Source organism: Arvicanthis niloticus, chromosome 27 (assembly GCF_011762505.2).
Source record: "Arvicanthis niloticus isolate mArvNil1 chromosome 27, mArvNil1.pat.X, whole genome shotgun sequence".
In the NCBI taxonomy this organism is placed as follows: domain Eukaryota; kingdom Metazoa; phylum Chordata; class Mammalia; order Rodentia; family Muridae; genus Arvicanthis; species Arvicanthis niloticus.
In genome coordinates this window covers 26719921-26740200 of record NC_133435.1, presented here as the reverse complement: position 1 = coordinate 26740200, position 20280 = coordinate 26719921, and the positions used below count along the sequence as shown (strand labels likewise).

At 41.6% G+C, this 20280-nt stretch overlaps 1 protein-coding gene across 3 annotated transcripts in view; it reads left to right on the top strand.

Moving 5' to 3' along the window:
- Fras1 (Fraser extracellular matrix complex subunit 1) overlaps positions 1 to 20280 on the top strand; it is a 400677-nt gene that overhangs the window by 283420 nt on the left and 96977 nt on the right. For all 3 annotated transcript variants that reach the window (XM_076926449.1, XM_076926448.1, XM_076926450.1), the window contains exons 30-34: positions 4649 to 4802; positions 8581 to 8768; positions 12407 to 12523; positions 17432 to 17546; positions 19775 to 19912. In XM_076926449.1, the coding sequence (XP_076782564.1) occupies positions 4649 to 4802; positions 8581 to 8768; positions 12407 to 12523; positions 17432 to 17546; positions 19775 to 19912 (712 nt within the window). The remainder of the gene's footprint in view (positions 1 to 4648; positions 4803 to 8580; positions 8769 to 12406; positions 12524 to 17431; positions 17547 to 19774; positions 19913 to 20280) is intronic.

Here is a 20280-nt window from a genome sequence, read left to right as displayed (position 1 = left end):
TTTTAATTCATATTTTTTTATTATTTAGCTCAAGATTTCTGCTAGTTATTTTATTTTTAATGTTGTGTCCTTTGGTGGAGTTTTTATTGTGCACTACTTTTCTAATTCATGTTTAGTTTGCTCTCTGGGTCCACTTGTTGCTCATGTCAATCAAGTCTTTGATTTTATTGTTTTGCATTCTCCACTATGCAGTCCATTGCCCTCTCTCTCTTTATAGCCAGGCCCCATAGACTTATGTTCTCTCTGTAGTGTCATCATCTTTCTTTGTTCATCTTCTCTGTGTTCCTTAAAATCATGCATTTGAACAATGAGTTTGGCTTCCTGAGAAAAAGACTTCCAATACTCAATTCCCGCTAAAGACTTAGAGTTCTTATAGTCTCTGCACACACACACACACACACACACACACACACACACACACACACACACGCACACACACACACACATTCTTTTTCTTTTGATTTCTCCTTTGGAGAACTCTGAGGATTTTAAGCCTTCTCTTGGAGCCTAGCTTTGTGAAAGCTTCCATCTGACCTATTGTAAGACCCCTCAGCACGTCTGTCGGTCACCCGTGGGTTATGAATTGACCATCAGTCGACTGATCCCGAAATATACCTCATGCTGTTGCATCAAGAATGGTGTCTTGTGAGTTATTGGGTGGCCGTGAATTTCTGAGGCTTGAGGGAGGTCCTCCCTTTGTGGGGGGAGGGAGTGTCTTACACTATGACAGTGCACTAATGTGTTCAAGGCTACCTATTTGGTGTGTACTGTCTAAAGAGTCTTATGTGCACTGTCACTGAAGCATAGAAATTTGGCTGTGACAGGCTGTATGGAGTACTGCTAGTACTTATTGGCTATACAGGGAATGTGTTAGTTACTTTTCTGTTGCTGTGATAGGCACTATGACCAAGGCAAGTTATAGAAGAAAGAGTTTCAGAGGAGGTAAGTCCATACCATTGTGGTGATTTGAATAAGAATGGCCCACATAGGCTCACATATTTGAATGCTTAGTCACCAGGGAGTGGCATTGTTTGAAAGGACTAAAACCTTGTTGAAGAAAGTGTGTCACTGGGGGGTAGGCTTTGAAGTTTTAAAGCCCACACCAGGTTTAGTTCCCCCCCCACACACACATACAAACACACCCCACCATCAACAACCACCACCACCACCACCACCACTGACCTGTGGATCAGCCAAATTTCTATGCTCCTGTCACAGTACTTCCAGGGTATAGGTCTCAGCTACTTCTCCAACACCACACCTACTCCTGCCATGGTGACTAAGTTTCTGAAATTGTAAGCAAGCCCTCAGTTAAATGCTTTCTTTTATAAACATTACATTGGCCATTTTATCTCTTCACAGCAATAGAACGGTGACTAAGGCAGCCATTTTGGTGGAGAGCATGGCAGCAGACCGGCAGTCCTAGCGCTGGAGCAGTAGCTAAGAATTTACATGCTTATCTACAAGCACAATGCAGAAAAAGTTTATTGGGAATAGTGTGGGCTTTTGAAACCTCAAATTGAGCCATCTACATGGGGAAGCTACAATTAAAATATGGTTCACAGACAGGGCTCTTGGTGGATTTCATGAGCTGATTACTGTAACTTTCTGCTATTTGTTGAGCTTTACAAGGTTGTTACTAAAGATCCTACTCCCTTCCCCCTGTTCCTAGAGGTCTAAGAACATTTAGATGGCTCAGGAGTTGAGCCTTAGATGCTGTATCCTGAAGCAAAAGATTCTCGTGTCTCCCCTGTGGGAACAGTTAGACAGCAAGGCTCTCTTTAAGCACTAAGCTCTATTGTCTTGGAGGAAAATGGAACTTTCCTCATTTTCTTTAATACATCTATTTTTGGATTTTTTTTTTCCTCCATCACGGTGCTAGAGCCTCTCAGTTAGGATTCCTGTGAATCCTCCTCTCAGTTAGGATTTTGTGGGCAGTTGTTAAAATTGAAATTTCAGTGGGAACTCAATGACTGGAACCTTCTCTGCAACTTTATTGACGTCAAGAATTCTATGTCTTATTCCTAGTAATTGTTTGTTTCTTATTAACTCCTATTAAGAATAATTTTTAAAATGGCAGCATTATATTCTCATAAGAAAACATCCAGAACATTGCAGTCTATCCTGGACTGTACTTCTCATGAATTGGCACACCTGCATATCTTCTCAGCTGTTTTAAAAGTGAATAATTTGATTTAGGAGGTCTTATTCAGCAGTTCTGGTGTAGGACCTGAGATGTATTTTAATTCCTAATGGGCTTCCAGCTGCTACTAGAACACACTGTTCTGAACACTGACTTGCAAGATGCACTGTGTCCTAAATGGTTGCAGTCTTCCCAGGAGCCATAGACAATTATGCTGATAAAGGGTGGTAGAGATAAAGACATATCAGAGAGCTGTCCAGGGATTGTATGCTGAAGTCACAGTACTTACTGGCTTGGAATATGAAAGCTACATTGCCTGATTAGTCCAATAATGCAGTTATTGGTGCATAATTGATCTCTACAATCAAAGTCAAAGTTGACTAAGCTGCTTCTATTAGAAAGATTTCTAGCAATTAGAAACCCCAGGCCCTAGTGTATTGTGTTATCTAAAACTGTCTCAGTAACAGCCTTTGCTCTCGGAACCTTGGTACATTATATGCAATGCTTTAGGCATGCCTTTCTTGTTTCTGTAAATAATATTCTATAAACATTTTAGAAGGAGGAAGCTCTCTGGAATTTTTCAATAGAACATTAAACCAAGGTATGAAGTACCCTTTTCCTGTTCTCCTTAGACACCCCTTTGACTCCATTTTGGGGTGTGTGGGTGTGGAGGAAATAGCCATAACTACCTTCTGGAGGGGAACTATTCATGCCAAGTAACTGCTGAACATGGGTACCACCCCTTCTGAAAAGTGTCCCCCTGAGGTTTTTGCTCTGTGGTTTAGTGATATATTTGAAAGAAACAGATTTTGGAGAACCATCCCTCTAAAAATGCCCAATTTTAAAATGTTGGGTCTCCTGGTTTGTGAAGTTTGAAAACAAAGTGAGACTAGAGCACAGACAGCCTCATTAATATTATTCTTGGCAAGATCTCAGTTGTGGGGCTTAGAAAGAGGGTGCATAAATCAGGACTGGCAGTGCTTTGCAATGGTGTGGTCCTTAACAGTACAAGAGCTGTCTTCCTGGAGTGCTGAGCAGCGATTCCAGCAGGATGCTCCCAGCTGTTGCTGCCTCTCTTTCCATCAGTCCTGAGGCCTGTTGACCCTGCCTCATTAATGAAATCTTACTCTTCCTTCCCTCTACAGCTATCCCCTTGCCAGCCTTCATCTTCTTTCCCCTGTGCCTTTGCATGGAGATGTAGCATGTTGTCTGTGAAACCCCCGCTTCATTCAGCATTAGTCATTGCAGTTTCATGGCCTTGGACTCCATCTTTCTGAAACAGGCTGATCATCTCATTCTGTTCATCCCACTGTCTTTCCTAAACATTCTCATGTCCTCCCCAGTGTCTATAAGTGTTAAATCGAGACTAAAGCATGGTGGGGGCAGAGGTGGCTTCTTCTTCTCCTCCTTCTCCTTCTCCTTCTCCTTCTCCTTCTCCTTCTCCTTCTCCTTCTCCTTCTCCTTCTCCTCCTCCTCCTCCTCCTCCTCCTCCTCCTCCTCCTCCTCCTCCTTCTCCTTCTCCTTCTCCTTCTTCTTCTTCTTCTTCTTCTTCTTCTTCTTCTTCTTCTTCTTTCTTCTCTTCCTCCACCTCTTCCTTCTCCTTCTCCTTCTCCTCCTTCTCCTCCTCCTCCTCCTCCTTCTCCTCCACCTCTTCCTCCTCCTCCTTCTCCTCCACCTCTTCCTTCTCCTCCCCCTCCTCCTCCTCCTCCTCCTCCTTCTTCTTCCTTCTCTTCCTCCACCTCTTCCTTCTCCTTCTCCTTCTCCTTCTTCTTTTTTCTTCTCTTCCTCCACCTCTTCCTGCTCATCCTCCTCCCCCTCTTCCTTCATGCCTTCCTTAGGATGCTGTCACTTTTGATCCCACCTTTTTTAGCTGCCTAAGTTCTACTGGTAACCAAGCTTTTGTACATTTGATTCTATCTTTGCTCACACATCTCCCTAGAATCTGTTGCATTGATTTTCTCCTTAAAAAGCCATTGTTTTGGTTACTCTGAAATGAAATATTTCCTTTGGAAAAATCTTTCTAAAACCTCCATTTTTTTTTTTTTTATTCCTGAAAGCTCCCTCCTCAAATTCCTTGCAGAGTGCCATTGTGAAACATTTGTTTCTTCCTGTGTCTCCCACTATGCTGCATGCTCTGCAGCTGGGATGTTTCTAGATGCTCTAGAGAAGGAGCTGACATATTGCATGTGCTTAAGGAATCACTCAAATAATATGTGGTGGGTGAGGACCGAAAGATAGTTAGAAAGAAAAAAGAAAGATGAAGAGGCTTAGTTTCCTGAAGAGTAAAAGTCACTTATTGAAGATAAATGAAAAGATAGAATATGAATACATTTAAGCATATACAGACATATGCACATATCTGTACCCAAAGTTCACACATGGTCACATGATCAGTAGTGCTCTTCCTGTGAGATGAACTTTAGCAACAATAAGCCCCTATGACTTGCATTTTTGAGAAGCCATTTTTTTTTTCTGAGTATGTGCTTTACTTTTATTTCATTCCAGAATGACAGAGCTCTGCGGCTTGTGACTAACTCTATGGTGTGGGTTCCGGAAGGGGGGATGCTGAAGATCACCAACCGAATCTTGCAGGCCCAAGCTCCGGGTGTCAGAGCTGAAGACATCATCTACAAGATTACACACGGCCACCCCCAGTTTGGTAACGTGTTTCTTGGGTGTGATTTCATCTGCATTCAGAGGGTAGGAGTTGGCTTTGCACCATGCCATGAAGCAAGGCTATCATTCAGATTATCTGAGCATTTTAATACTTCATACACCTCATTTACGGACAGCGTGATCCCGATGGAGAGCGATCACACTGTACACCCTTATGAGCACCTTCTCAGCACATTGTTATAATATCTAAGACAGGAGTCTGTTTTTAAGTAATTTTATTTTGCACATGAGATAAGAGCACAGGAGCTTTCTGGTAGTCCCCAAGCTAACACGTATTTGGATTTCAGAGGCCAGTTTCTCCTTAATCTCTCAGACCTACCTACAAACTCCCTATTTTTTATTTTAAAATTTTTATTGCATTCATTTATTGTGTTCATGGGAGAGTATGTGTGTGCCCACGAGAACACATATGTGCCCATGTATGTCATGGATGCCTACCATATGTCAGAATGCAACTAATGGGAGTCAAACTGGAGTTGGCAGACTATCATTCTCAGTAGCAGGCTCCTTCACCCACTGAGTCATGTTACTAGCCCTCACTCTTAATAAGGGTTAAAAGTTACCCAGCGTTATCTTTAATATTCACCATTGTTATCTTTCCAAGAAACACAATACTTGTAATATCCAAGATATTTTCTGTTGACATCAGTTGGAAATGCAATTTCACAAGAGATATATTGAGGTATTGTTCATAAGTGAGTCCACCAAAATAAAGTCACTAGGTTCCAGTAACAGAAGCAGTCTTTGCACTTGGGCAGAGGCAAGGTGAGGTCATTGTGTGTCCATTCCTATCACCCACTCTTCCTGAACCTGGCACTCACAGTTCTTGGCTAGGCTGACAGCCAGTGAGCCTCAGAGATCTTCCTGTCTCCAACCCTTCAGCACTGGGGTTATAGGTATGTGCGAGACCATGCCAAGCTTGTTAACATGAGTGTTGGGATTTGAACTTAGGTCTTATACTTACGCAGAAGCCACCTCTCCAGCCCTTTATTAATACTTTTGAAGAGAACTGTTCAGGTATTTTGTGGACTCTTCCTTGCTTTGGGGGCATATGGTGATTTCTCATTTTTGGGGTTAGGGTTTGTTCTTTCTACTTTTGATGTATTGTATTGGGGATACATGATATCACTTTCATTATGGTTACATTAACTTTAATCACTTGATTAAGTTGATGGCTGTAAAATTTCTCCACTACAATTATTTTCCTTCTCTCCTATAATTAATAAGTGTCCTGTTTCCTGGGTACTTGCACTGCTGAGTTTGAACAAGGTGACTTCTAAGTCCTTTCATGTCTAAAGCCTCTAACTCTTGTGATGTATTAAATTCTCCAATTTTACCTCAAATATTAAAGGCCAGAAATTAAGCTCCCACATTTCATAGAAGCAGCCCAGTACTGCATTAACTATTAACCAGAACAACGCTGAATTAAATGGTTTTTAAGCAGATGAAAGTATGCCATTTCAGCTTAATAAACGCTTTATTTGGGACCCTTCTCTATCATAACTCTCTTAATTAACTTCTTCTTACAAACCTAATCTCTGTATGTCCATTTTTCCCTACTAATAACCATCAAATCATGTTACCCTAGAGAACCACTCCAGAGAGAAAAGGATGGTGGAAACTAGACACCCGTAGAACACAAACCTACTTACATCCCTCTGTCCCAGGGACGCAGCTATGGCCCTCACCTCATGGCTTCTGGTTGCAATGACTTCCCCTCATTACTTTAGAACACAAGTTCTCAATCTATGGGTTACAATTCCTTAAGCAAACCTCTGTCTCCAAAACCATTTACATTATGATCCGTAACAGTAGCAAAATGACAGTTATGAAGTAGCAACAAAAATAACTATATGGTTGGAGGTCACCACAACATGAGGGACCATAAATGGATCTTAGCATTAGGAAGGTTGAGAACCACCACTCTAGAACCTTTGATGAGGCTTTAAGGTTTTTGTGAAGAAATGGCATTGGAATGGACTGAGCACAAGTTGATTTCACAGTAGGAATAGAAAGGGCCTAAATCCAGTCAGGCATGATGGTTATACCTGCATTTCCAGCACTTGGGAAGCCAAAGCAAGACAGTTGCCACTACTTAAGACTTAAGCTAACTTAGATTACAGAAGGACAGGAACCCCCCCAAAAAAAATCCTAAATTCAAACACTTCCAAATATACCATTATTTTCAAATAGGTCTCAACCAGTTGGTTGACACTTGTATCTTTAGTGCCTTTGAAGGGTAAGAAGTAGTTTATCGAGGTACCTTGGGCATCATTTGAGAAGGAATCTCACTTCTTCTAAATCACTGTGATTCTAAATCATGTATCAGACCATAAGATAGTCTGATGAATGATTTTTGGTGACGAACTGCACAAAATAAATAAAAATGGCCTCAATCCCAACACCATTATAGAGATTCAAATATGATTTTAAATTCTAATAACATTAATTTTTTCTCTTCAAAATTCTTCATTAAACCTAAGGTTAAATACACAGTAAATCCCAGACAGAGACAACGATGGTTTTCAAGCTGAGAATTTTGCATTAAGAAATGTCCCTTTTATTTTTGGTAGTATCAAGATGAAACATGAAATATTATCTCTCCCCTCTTCATGAGGATGGCACCAAGTCCACCAAGTTCCTCATATCTGCTTAGGTAATTGTTCCCAAAATATCTTATTCAATGTATCCAGTGGTGAACTCCCCCTAGTCAATGAACCCGGCCTGACCTGTACTGTGTCCATCAGTGGTAGCCATGCTGCCTGCAAGGTGGCCCTTCCTCCCTCCTCTCTAATCTCCACAGCTGGGCTTGGCAGCTTACTCTGCAAATAGTGTCTCTGTTACCTTAGTTCAGGTCTCTGTCTCAATGCCACATTTGGTACAAACCTCCTCATTGGTTAAACTACCTAGATAAATGTTACCTATTATTATATTTAATAAAATAAACTCTGGCCTCCTTTACAGTATTTTCAAGCCTTACAGACTCTTATTCCAATCACACAATTCTGTGTTCCAACATTGTGTATACCACTCATCTGCAGAAGCTTGAATTTAATGCATATAGACATTAGGATGGGTGTTTACTTCGAGTGAAAAGGCAGGTTTCTCTGTAGTAATGAAAATAATGCTACCAGTTTTGAAAAAATAAATGTGTTATCAGTTATCCAATATTCCTAGTATATTGAGATTTGGGCATCTGCCTACATGACATTTAAAAATAGAAAAATACTCTGTCTCTCTGTCTGCCTCTGTCTCTTTCTCTCTTCTCATCTTCCCTCAGCTCCCCTCTCACTCTCTCTGCCTCTTACACACACACACACACACACACACACACACACACACACTGCCATTCTATTTTACTTTCAAAATGGCAGGAATAGCTTCCACTTAGCTCACCCTCTGTCTTGTTTAAAACCGGAAACTGTTGTGTAGAATAAAGTTTTGTGTAAGATAGAAAGTTTGATGTGGAAGTGTATCCATCCAGTGCCCAGGATGGATCTATTTATAGCTTCCCCTATAGTCATTATGGAATTTTAATAGATGCTAGTCAGTAACTGTATGCCTGAACTACTCTTCAATGGGTATTGGAGCCTGGGAATTCTGTGTCTAAAGAGGAATTCAATTTTATTCATTGAGTTCTGTCACTGTCCTTCCTGTCACCTTAGATCAAGGCACACAAAGTTCTTCAGCTTGTAAATAAGGAATGAGGTCTCCACCATGCTTTCCCCAGAGCTCTAACAGTGTGGCCTGTGCTTCTCTAGGGGAAGTGGTCCTCCTGATGGATCTGCCTGCAGACAGTCCAGCCGAGCCTGTTGAGGAAAGGCAGCACCTGCCTGATGGAAGGATGCCAACCCCCATCAGCACTTTCACCCAGCAGGACATCAATGATGGCATCGTGTGGTACAGACACTTGGGAGCCCCTGCTCAGAGTGACTCCTTCCACTTCCAGGTGCCCTCCACATCCTGACCACCCTCATTCACAGGCCGAGGGGGCCATTTTTTTCAATTGTCTTTCTAGAAGAAGGAAGTTTAATTCATAGCATTAAGAATTTTGTAAATGTGTTTATTCCGGTGGAAAAAAAAAGAATAGGTACTACCTAGGGATCTGTTCTTATCCTTTATCAAAATCGATGGTAGACCAGCCATAAGGAGAACTACAAAGCTAAAGAACAGCAAAGAATGTCAGGTTCAGTCTGGTGATGGTGGATATAAACAAAATCATAACAGAAAAGTACACTCAGTTAAACCACATGGTATAGTTTAAATGTTCATGAGGAAAACCAAAGTAGTGAGCTATTAAGCACCGTTGAGGAGACGATAACTTCTGATGACTTACATGAAGTATATAAAATTGTATCCAAAGGAAAACGGATGGTACTGCTTATTATTGAGTAGGAAACCACAGAGCTAGGTGGACCAAATGCTTGAGTTAGGGGCCTAGCAAAGCATGCAGAAAAGCGACAGGGAGGGAAAAAAAAAAAAAGAGGAATTGGTTCGCTTGAAAACAGGAAGAGGCACAAATGAGCACCAGGCTGATTCTTTGAAAAGAACAATAGCATTAGACACACTTATAGCAAGAAGGATTTAGAAGAAAAACTTAAACGGAAATGCTAAGAAATAAGGGACCGTGTATGAGAAGCTGTTTAAGCAGAACAGAGAATTCTATTAGACGTCAGGAAATAAATCTGTTCATGGTGATCAGCCCACATGGCATCCCCTTAAAGTCACAGAGTCTTCTTTCACCTAAGAGTGCACCCCACTTCTAATGCCTGGCATGTGTGTCTTTGTTGCCTGACTAATTTGTATTGCATAAATCATGTGCTTTTCCAAAGAGAGGGTTGATAGAAATATGAAAACTATTAAAATGAGGTTATTTTCAGCACATCGAATATCAGAAAGCGAACAAATGCTCTGTGCCCTTTGCTCCAGTTAACTTCTCAATTTCAGCACCTAGAATAGCATGAGTCCTCAGAGAACGAGTCAGGACTGAGGCAAAGACCTCAATCAAAGGAAGTCACCTCAGCAAACTAGACCCTGCAGACCTGCCTTTCCCTCCACAGGGGGCAAGACCCTGTGTCATCACTATGGAGTCTCTCCCTGGAAAGGACCTGCTTAAAATGACAACAGATTGCTTTGTAATTTGATTACTGAGTGAAATAAAATATTGAAAAATAAGCCAGAAGGTCCTGATTTAGGAAAGGGGGGAAAAGGGACTTCTTAAGGCAGATATGCAGGCATATATTTATACTTCCAGTACTTTCTAAGTGCAAACATCAGGAATTCAAGGACCTCAGCTATATAACAAGTTCAAGACCAGCCTGAAATACATGAATCCCAGTCTCAACCCAAACAAACTTACTCACTTGCTCACTAGATTTATGACGTACGACTGGACATTATTACTTGAAAGTGATTCCCAGTAGAGTCTTCACACTTCTTACATAAAACATGACAGAACTCTTACTTGAAACAGCTTTCACAGTGTTCGTGATATTCTTTAGAAATAGCCTCAAGAATGACAGAATATCATTTTGGGCATGTGTGTTTACACTATAACAAATTAACTAAACATCATCCAACCTGTGGTATGGTAGGTCAAAGGGTAGTAACTGTTCTTGCTCAAGAAGATTAGTTATGAGGTAGTGAGCTTGGCTTTTTAAAAAACTGATTTGGAAACTCCCTCTGGAAGCATTCTGAGAGATGGCCGTGGGGGAGATGGGGGTTTTGAACAGGGACAGCATCCTTATTCTAAGTGTGAAGTGGCTCTGAGATCACGTTCTCCTGGACATAAAAGTGTTGCTGTCTGCTTTTAAAGTTTCATTACTTTGTAGGCATACCTCATATTTTGATTTGAAATGCACAGACACTGTATCCATGTGCTAAAGTAAATGGTTAGTAACTTTTCCCATTTATCATCTTAGTGTCCCTGGAAGATTTTAAACCAAAAAGATGTTGTCATAATGCCCCCCCCTTAAGGCAGGAAATGTAATATAATGAGCAGCATAGATTTAATTCTATTTTAATGATGATTTGCTGTCATGAGCCATCAATGCAGCCCATCTGTTACTTTGCATGTATGATGGGATTTATGTAAGGCAAGTGCATTTTTAAATAGAGACAATCTAGCAAGACGATGTATGCATCTATAGTCATTTTTTGGTGTAAGAGAATAGCTTGTGTATTCAGATCCTGTTGACACAATCTCAGAAGATATGGTTTGAAAACGCCAACAGTATATTTCACTATTGGTGTCTTTACTGGGAAGCTAGTCTGATTCATTTGCTCTGGTAATATATCCACGTTTTACAACCTGACCAATGTTGTTTCTTTGCCTTAACAATAGAAGAAAATATTTCCCCCAACTCTTAATTTCTTAAATCTACCAAAGTCTTCTTGGCCAACGGCAAGATTATAAACCCAACGGACGCATTTATTATTCTGACTTTGAGACATTTGCTCTTTTCCCCCCCCAATTTCCTGTGTACAAAGTGGAATAATAATATTGCTTTGTGGGGAATAGGAAGATCACCTTTGAAAAGCTAATAAAAGCTAAGTCCATACTAGCTGATCAGTGAAGTATAAGTTGTGGTCATTGGTATCACTTACAGCAGCGATGTAAGACTGGCATCTCCGTGAAGACATCTGGCTAACCCGAAACCTCCCAGCAGGCATCTGACATAATCTACAGGAAAGCTAAGATGCTTGTCCTGTTGGGTGCAAGGTACAGTACCCTGCCTCCTCTCATAAAGAACACTCATGTAACCACCTTTAGCCACACAAGTCTCCATCATTCATGTGATGAGCCTGAGGAAACAGTGGAAACAAGAGAGACCTGAGGAGCACTGAGAAGGAGCATGAGAAAGCGATGGAGAACAACATAGGTCTGGGGTCCAGTTTCCTTCAGGCTCTCAGTAGTTAGCTCCCTCCGTCTCCAATTCATCATCCTTCCACCTTGGCTTCCCTAGCGCTGAAATTACAGGCATCGCCACTATCCTCAGCACCACTTTCAACATTTTGAAGCTAAATAAATAAATAATGTTGGTTTTGTGACCACTGCCCTAACTGTAAAGGTTACTAATGTACAGCCATGAGGGTGGGATGTATGATTAATGGTCCATGTGTCAGTATCTATGCTGGCTAAAGATGAAAGGAATGGGATTGAGAAAGCATGCAATAGACACATGGTAAACACATTCTACAGCCAGAAGAATTATCCACTTTCAAGACTGTTTACTACAATAGCAAGATATCATAGCATTGTGTTAAATAAAAAGAATTTCAAGTACATATGAAATTAGAGATACCATACAAAAAGATTAATCTGAAATGCTTCAGCGTGTTACTAACCACCCCAGGTAGTGAAAGTCTATATTTTCTTTCCTATATATACTCTCTTGGACTTTACAAACTGTGTGGAATGGTTATGTAGCTTTTTATAATCAATAAATGATTAGCAATACAATATAAAGAATAGAATGTGAGTTGTGATTTGAATTCAAAGGCAGATGGCTTGGTAGGGAGGTTAAGGGAAAACATGTTCCACCCAGGAAAAAATGAAAGACTTATCATGATTACTTTGTTTCTCAGGTGTCTACTGCCACCAATGCCCAGGACCACCTGGAAAGTCACATGTTCAACATTGCAATCTTACCGCAGGCGCCCGAGGCACCTAAGCTCTCCCTGGGGACATCTCTCCATATGACTGTGAGTTGAATGAGAGGGCTAATGCTTCCTCTTGAACAAAGTACTGACTTGTGCAGAAGCAAAGTGAGCCAGCACCCTGGGGTGGGATGTAGCAAATGCTTTGCCCAAAACCCAGACCCCAGAGTCACGGAGAGCAGCCCTGGAGAAAACACTTCTTACTAACTTGGAAAAGGAACTTAGAGTCCCACCCAGAATAAAAGATTATGCAGAACCCATCTTGACCACCCATCCATCCTACAGCACTTCATACAGCTATAGTGGCTCTTCCTGAGTAGTTAAAAGAAACTAGGGTTGTGATACCATCTCTAGGGTGTGATTATTCTGCTAGTTATAGCACCGCCTGGCTCGAAAAGCTGTTCCTTGTGTATTAAAGCCCTACAAGAAGCTGACTTTCTAGTGTAAGAGCTTCCTGGAGAAGGTAGTGTCGGTGCTGAGTCTAGAGAAATGAGGAGCAACCAGTTATTTAAGTGAATATTGGGATGAGGAAGGTAGGTGGGGTGGAGGAGGGATAGCCAAGGGCATTCAGAGCACATGGAAGACCCTGAGATGAGAAAGCCAATGGTAGCTGAGAAATAGCCAATACGTCAAGAAATGTCCTGGAGAAATGAGGAAAGCATATTGGGGTGTAAAGATCATTACGCCCAATCCCAGAAGGCCTTGCATGCTCTGTGGAAATGAATGTGACCCATGGAAAGATCTAGCACTCATGTCCAACCACAGCCCATGGGATGCATTTAAGACAGCCCAGACACAAAATCATAAGCTAACCTGAAACACTAAGATTTTCTTTGCAGCATTCTAATGGCTCAATTGCATGATTCTTGATCATAAATATTGTTGATGTCAACATCATATTGCAGTGGCAATAGTTGGATGGCGTGAAGGAAGGTACCACCTGGATTGGCCTACAAAGCTCAGTCAAGACAAATAGGAAGTACTAAATATACCATAACCCTGTTTCTAGGGTAGGTAGAATGCTAGATTGTTCTATCAGACAGAGCCATGAGCATGCAAACCCCTGTAAATTAATTATTATGGGTCCATGTTTTAGTTCACACCCACATAATTACACTTAGAGGTAAGATATAAGCCTTGAGCCACAACAAAGAGAACAGTGATAGTTTCAGAAATTACGGGACTGGGAAATGACAGAGACATAAAGGGGGAAAGCAGAAAGTTTTTAATGAATAGCTAGTATCGGCATTTCCAGCGTAAACTGTAATTTAAAGAAATCATAATTCAGCAGCATTATAAAGTCTATAATTCATCATTCTGACTGGAGGAACTTGGATCAGAATTTTCTCTAAACTGTAAGGAAAAATGTGCACACACATTTCTTGCCAAATGCAAAGCACTGTTATTTTGAGTTTAGAAGGTGGGGGGAAGAAATGGGCCAGGAGCCATGGAGGGACTGCCCTTTGCTTTGCCATGGTCTTCTACAGAGACGTCATCTTGCTTCAGCTTTAATCTCTGGCTGCACATTTGCAGATTTGGTCTGTCTGTTTGAACCTTGCATTTCTCAAAAGTCGGTTTACTGTAAAATGTGCTTTAGCTTACATTACTTAGAACATACAGAGTTGCTATTCCTTTTGACGTTAATTAGGGCCCTAACTGTAGGGCATGCTTGTTATATGTGACAAAATGCAGCCTCGGTTCGGTGATTTGAACTCATCTAAACAACTAACGCTTTGCACATATTTGGTAAATTGTGAAGCCATGTGGTAAATACAGATGAAATATTTTTATATCGTCCATACACATATTTCACAGGTGTGTTTGAGAGGAGTCTGCCTTTGTCTATTCATTATTTCCTCTGAGTGCTTATGACGAGTGCTGAAGAAGACACTGGAGAGTCTGTGACCTTAAAACACAGTTTCTAGTCCAAGGATCTTTGCATCTAGGAGGAGCCAGGCAAATAAATAAGCAGAGGAATCCCACTGTGCTGAAGGCCACAGAAGGGCAACCATTCCAGAGCAAGTAGGAGGGAGAGTGTCCTGTGCAGTGCAGCACAGGAAAGTCACAGGGGCTTCCTCTAGGAGACAGCTGAGCGGTTGAGTATAATTATTTCTAGATCAGGGTTCTTAAGGTCTCAGACTTAAGTATGTTTTGGAGTCACCTGGAGAGTTATTAAAATACATTAGTACTCACTCTGAGTTTTCTAATTCAGTAAGTTTGCTTGTAGAGTCAAGAATCTGCAATTCTAGCAAGTCCTCAGGTGATTCTTCACAAGTAGCCGAGGGCTGGGAATAACCTGAGTGTCCATCAGTAGATAATAACAGATCAAGAAACTGCAGTGTGGCGTGAGTGTGTGTGTGTGTGTGTGTGTGTGTGTGTGTGTGTACTTGCACAATAGAATAAGATACAGCCTTATAATAAAAAGTAATTCTCTCATAAGGGGCAACCTGGATTAACCTCTAAACATTCAAAGGGAAATAAGCTAAAAACTAAGTAGAGTGAGAGGATCTGGCTCCCCTTGTACAACACTGTAGATAGAGTCAGATTCGTAGGAAAGACAGCAGAGCGGTGGTTTACAGGGTTGGGAGAAGAGCAGAGGAAGGGATGGAGGAGAAGCTACTTAGTGGGTGTGGAGTCTAGGTTTTTTAAGGTGGCAGAGTTGTACAGCTTTTTTGTAGATCAACATGCATTATAGTTAACAGTACTCTATACTTAGCAACAGTTAAGATGATTAAAAAACTAAAAACCAGTTAGAGGTGGAGAGATTTAGAGATACAGCCAATTAGAATACACAAAGCCGCCTGTTCTAAGGATACAGCTGTGCCTTTGATTGAGGTCAGGAACATAGTAGGCATGACGGCCTCCGTTTGGGATTGGTTTACTAAAGGCATCTGGAATATACAATATCACTGTGAGAACCTCACTTCTATACTGCATGGCATGGAAAGTCAGAGCAGGTAAGGAACAAGATCTGATACCATGGCTGAAAACAGCCAGTAGACAAGGTGAGAGCCGTGTGAAGCCATTGTGAGTGTCAGGGAGAGGCTGGCTCCGAGCAGAGCAGCAATATCGGAGAATGATTTGGAATCTAGAAGTAGTCAGAGGTGAGGAAGTATGATGAAAACTATAATATTTGGCCAGATGTTGTAAAAAAAAAATATCTTGGTAATTATTTCCATGAAGCTTGATCTCCCACTTCTTGGTGTCTTTAACTGATGATTATTGAACATTCAAAATAATTAAAACTGACTAATTTGATGTATCACAGCCTCAATATTGCTTTAGAAAATTAAGTCTTCCAATTTTTTACATAATATCTATTTCAATCAGTAAAGACATGGAATCTTTAAGTTCCAAAATAGAATGTCTTGGCTAGAACCTGTTTCCCTTCCAGTGGTTCTATGTTTATAAAAATTATCTACTTATCATTTTATTGTTTAGAAGCATATACATTTTCAGACGTGTTCTATAGCATTTTGAGAATATTTGATCATAGTGGTTTTGACACTGGAAAATGCTAAACCATGATGAACGTGGTGCTGAAGTTGTGCTTTTTGTCTGCTTATCGGCACCTACGTGGATGCTCTGTAAACATCTTTTATGGGGCATATATTTTTAATTTGTTGTTCTTACTTGGGTGGGGGAGACCAGCTGCTGTTGGAAATTCTAATTTTCTTGCTCATTACATTCCAGACCTGTGCAAGGGCCTGAAATGTGATTTTTTTTTTACTATAGGGGATTGTCCTAACCTGCAGATGCTGCCTCACCCTGGGACAGCTATGCCTTCAGGACAATTAGAGAGCAACTGGAGCCCTCGGCTTTTTATGGTTAAAAATAAGAATACCACACCCTCCCATGAGTAGAAGTGAGCCCCGTTTAATCCTCTTCTAAATGGGGAAATTCTTTTGGAACAGAGCGGGGGCATTAAAGGCATGAGAGCGTCTCAAACTCTACCTTACCTTCAGGGTCAGTCTCAAAGAGTCTGCAGTGGGCCGGGTGCGGTGCTTTGTTCTTTTTTGACACAGCACCTGTGACTGAAGCCCAGCCCCAGGCTCACACTAGTGTTCCCTCTACTTGTTGACACACTGGTTTTGTGGCAGCTGCCCTCAACTCCATGCAGGAGATGAGAGTGACCCTTTGGGCTTCTGAGTGTTGTCAGGGTCAGAACCATAGGTGTGACTATGGGCGGAGGAAACACCATCTGGGTAGAAGAAACTGCAAGCACACTGTCCAGTTAACATTGCTCTGCTCGTTCACTGAAAGGCAGAAGAGAATGGTGGAATTCAGTTCCTCTGAATAGCACAGTAGATGTGAAGATAACAGAGGGGAATTTTGTGTATTTTAATAAGCGGCTGTTTTGAATGTAAATGGCTAGCCACTTTTGGTGGCTAAAGGCTAAAGGGTGGTAGCCCTTTGAAGTCAAAATGCTACACAATTTTTATTAGTAAGGCTTGGGGTACTGGAGTTCTCTGAAGAACCTCATGGTGATAAGACTTCAACCTCTCAGCCTGACCCTCTCAATGGATGCCAGATTCACCCTAAGCCTGTGAAGTTAGTGTAGCAGAGATAGAGTGAGCCTGTTGTGAATGACCAGCCGTGGTGCCTTATTCCTCAAAATGTTCTACTGCAGGTTCCCTCTGGGGAAGCCACAATCATATTGGAACACTGACAACATGCTCTGACATAGATTTGATAACTGTGAGGGAGGAAGGTGTCAGAATACGGACACCTGCTCAGGCCTGGATCACCTGGAAGGTTTCTGGGCTGGCCACATTCATAGTGTGAGAGACCAGATACTTCGTTTAAATTTCGGAGATGATCTTGTAAAATGAGACTAATTCAGAAGTCTAGAGAAAATCTAGTCTTGTTTTCTTTATAAGATATGGTTTTGCCTCTGGCTCTCATTATCATCATGCTTCTGATTTTTCTTCTTGCTTTCTCCATTCCGTCCAGGCTCGTGAAGATGGCCTAAGTGTCATTCAGCCACAGTCCTTATCCTTTGTGAAGGCAGAGAGTCCTAGTGGGAAGATTGTATACAACATCACCGTACCTCTGCATCCAAACCAAGGTAAGGTATCAGAGTGATGCTCTTGCCCTGTGGTTCTGAGCCAGTCCTAAATCCTCTGGGCTTCTTCCTGCTTTTTTACACAGAGATACTTATTGGGGGGGGGGGTAAAGGGGAACTGATATTCATGTTCTATGTTTTGCCCTCTGATTTAAACAGAAGAGGAAATGGGATGTATATTGTCTTGGGCTCTGACAGAGCTGTACCAGAGTCATAATGTCCCCCTCCGGCCCACTTCTAGAACTAGACACACACAGGCATTGTCTGAAGAGGTTTGGACAGGCAAACAGATCAAAATGAACAAGTGCTTTTGACTAGAGCTTCTGTCAAAGTCTAAAGGGCGATGAGCCACATGGACTCAGTGCCTTCTCTAGATGGATGAGTCACTCTTTCCATAGGAAAAAATGGAAACATGTAGCCACAGTTGGAGGCCAGGTGGCACATGTCATCAGCCTCCAGCCTCTAGTTCTCTTAATGCTAGGCTTAACTAATAAGCCTGTGCCTGGGAGAGGTCATAGGAAGGCCAGCTTCCATAGTGGCAGCTCTGCTCTTTCCTCTGAGCCTGCCTCTCTCACGAGCAGAAGGTCTTCTCATCACCACATCCCCAAGAAGAAAAAGGGTATAATAATGAAGCTCCACCGCCCTTTGATAAAAGCTGAGGAAATGAAGACATTAAGCTGTATCTAGAGGTTCCCTCCATGATGTGTGTTTTCAGGCTGGTCTAGTCTGCTTCCTGCAGAATGACTGCCCATCTCAGAAAGTGAGTTAGTTCAACACCAAAATCGCCACGTGCCTCCTTCTAAATACTAAATAAGACAAGAGAGACGAGCACAGTATAGTTCTGTGCCCGAAAAGCTTGTGAACTGCAGACCAATCTTCAGCCATGAAAGCTTTGATCATAAACTGAGTGATAACTATAGGCCTAGGTCTGACGTAGAACTGTCAAGACCCATGTCTTTGTTACTAGGATCATCACAAAATGGAGAAGGGTTTGAAGTTAAAAGGAAGTCTAGGAAAGCATATTTTTAGCACATCATCAGAAGATAAGTCTGCCCCATGTCTTAGGGACCTCTTGACCTTTTATGTATTGAAACTCAGTTGGAAGTTTCATAGTGATAGCAGTGTGTAGTTTACTTACAGAAAATCAAACGCACTGAACTGTATTAGCGGCAGTGATTTACACCTTACCTAATGCAGTTTGTTTCCTGAACTACAATGAAGACGGTGTGTGTCTCTGTCTCTCTGTCTCTTTCTCATTCTTTTTTGGTCTTGCTCTTATCTATATCCATCTATCTATCATCTATCTATTTAATCCATCTATCTATATGTCTATCCTTTACCTATCTATCTATCTATTCATCTATCTATCTATCCTCTATCTATCTATCTATCTATCTATTCATCTATCTATCCTCTATCTATCTATCTATCTATCTATCTATCTATCTATCTATCTAGTCTATCTTCTATCTATCTATCTGTATATATCTATCCTCTATCTATCTATCTATCTATCATCTATCTATTCACCTTTCTATCTATATATCTATCCTCTATCTATCTATCTATCTATCGATCTATCTATCTATCATCTATCTATTCACCTTTTATCTATATATCTATCCTCTATCTACCTATCTATCTATCTATCTATCTATCCATCATATCTATCCATCATCTATCTACCCATCTATCCATTATCTATCCATTATCTATCTACCCACTATCTATCTATCCATCTGTCATCTAGATGTGTGTGCATATTTATGTGCATGTGCTCCAGTGTGTGCAGATCTGTGCTTGTGAAGACTAGAGGCAGACATCAGGTGTTGCTTGCTGTCTACCTTACTAGTGGAACAGTTTTTCCCACGAACCTGGACATTACCTAGGCTGGCTGGCCAACAAGCCTGAGGGGTTCTTTCCATTTCTCTCTCCTAACACTGGGATTATAGCAAAGGTGTGTGTTACTCTGCTCAGCCATGGGTTCTGGGTATTCAAAGTTGGGTCCTCATGCTTGTATAGCAAGCACTTTACTGGCTGAGCCATCTCCTGGCCGCAGATCTGTCCATTTCTTGAGTAACTTCACAGCAGTAGTGTAGGACCAGCTCAGGAGCCAGTGCTCAGGAATGATAAAGACTCTCATTCACTTACCAGCAAGGGAAGTTTGGTGGGTCTGCCTTCCTGTCTCCAAGAGTTGCTGTCCATACTTATATCCATCTCTCCCTCCCCAGGTATCATTGAGCACAGAGACCGGCCTCACTCTCCTGTCCAGTATTTCACTCAGGAAGATATAAACCAAGGCCAGATCATGTATCGCCCTCCTGCAGCACCTCCCCACCTCCAGGAGATCATGGCCTTCTCGTTTGCTGGTAATGCTTCTGTCTCTGCCTTAAGGCACTGAGTGTCTCTCAATCTTCATGGCTAGTTTTCCATCTCTTCCCCAAAACCTGTGTATAGAAAGCTTGGCACACTCTTCTCCCTATTCAACATAACTTGGGGCCTATCAACCTGTATAGGCTTGAGGCCTGGCTCTCTCTCTCTGTCACGAATTCACATACATAAGCATACTTTCAGCCAAATTTTATTGGCTCTGGTGTGTCAGTCTCTGGAAGAGGGGTCAGAGATACAGTGGAAAGCAGAAAGAGCCACTGCCCTTGTTCTTAGACTGATTATGGGGCTAAGTGTAGAGACGATGAGGTGAATTTTCACAGTAATAAACTCAAGTTGTAGACTGAGA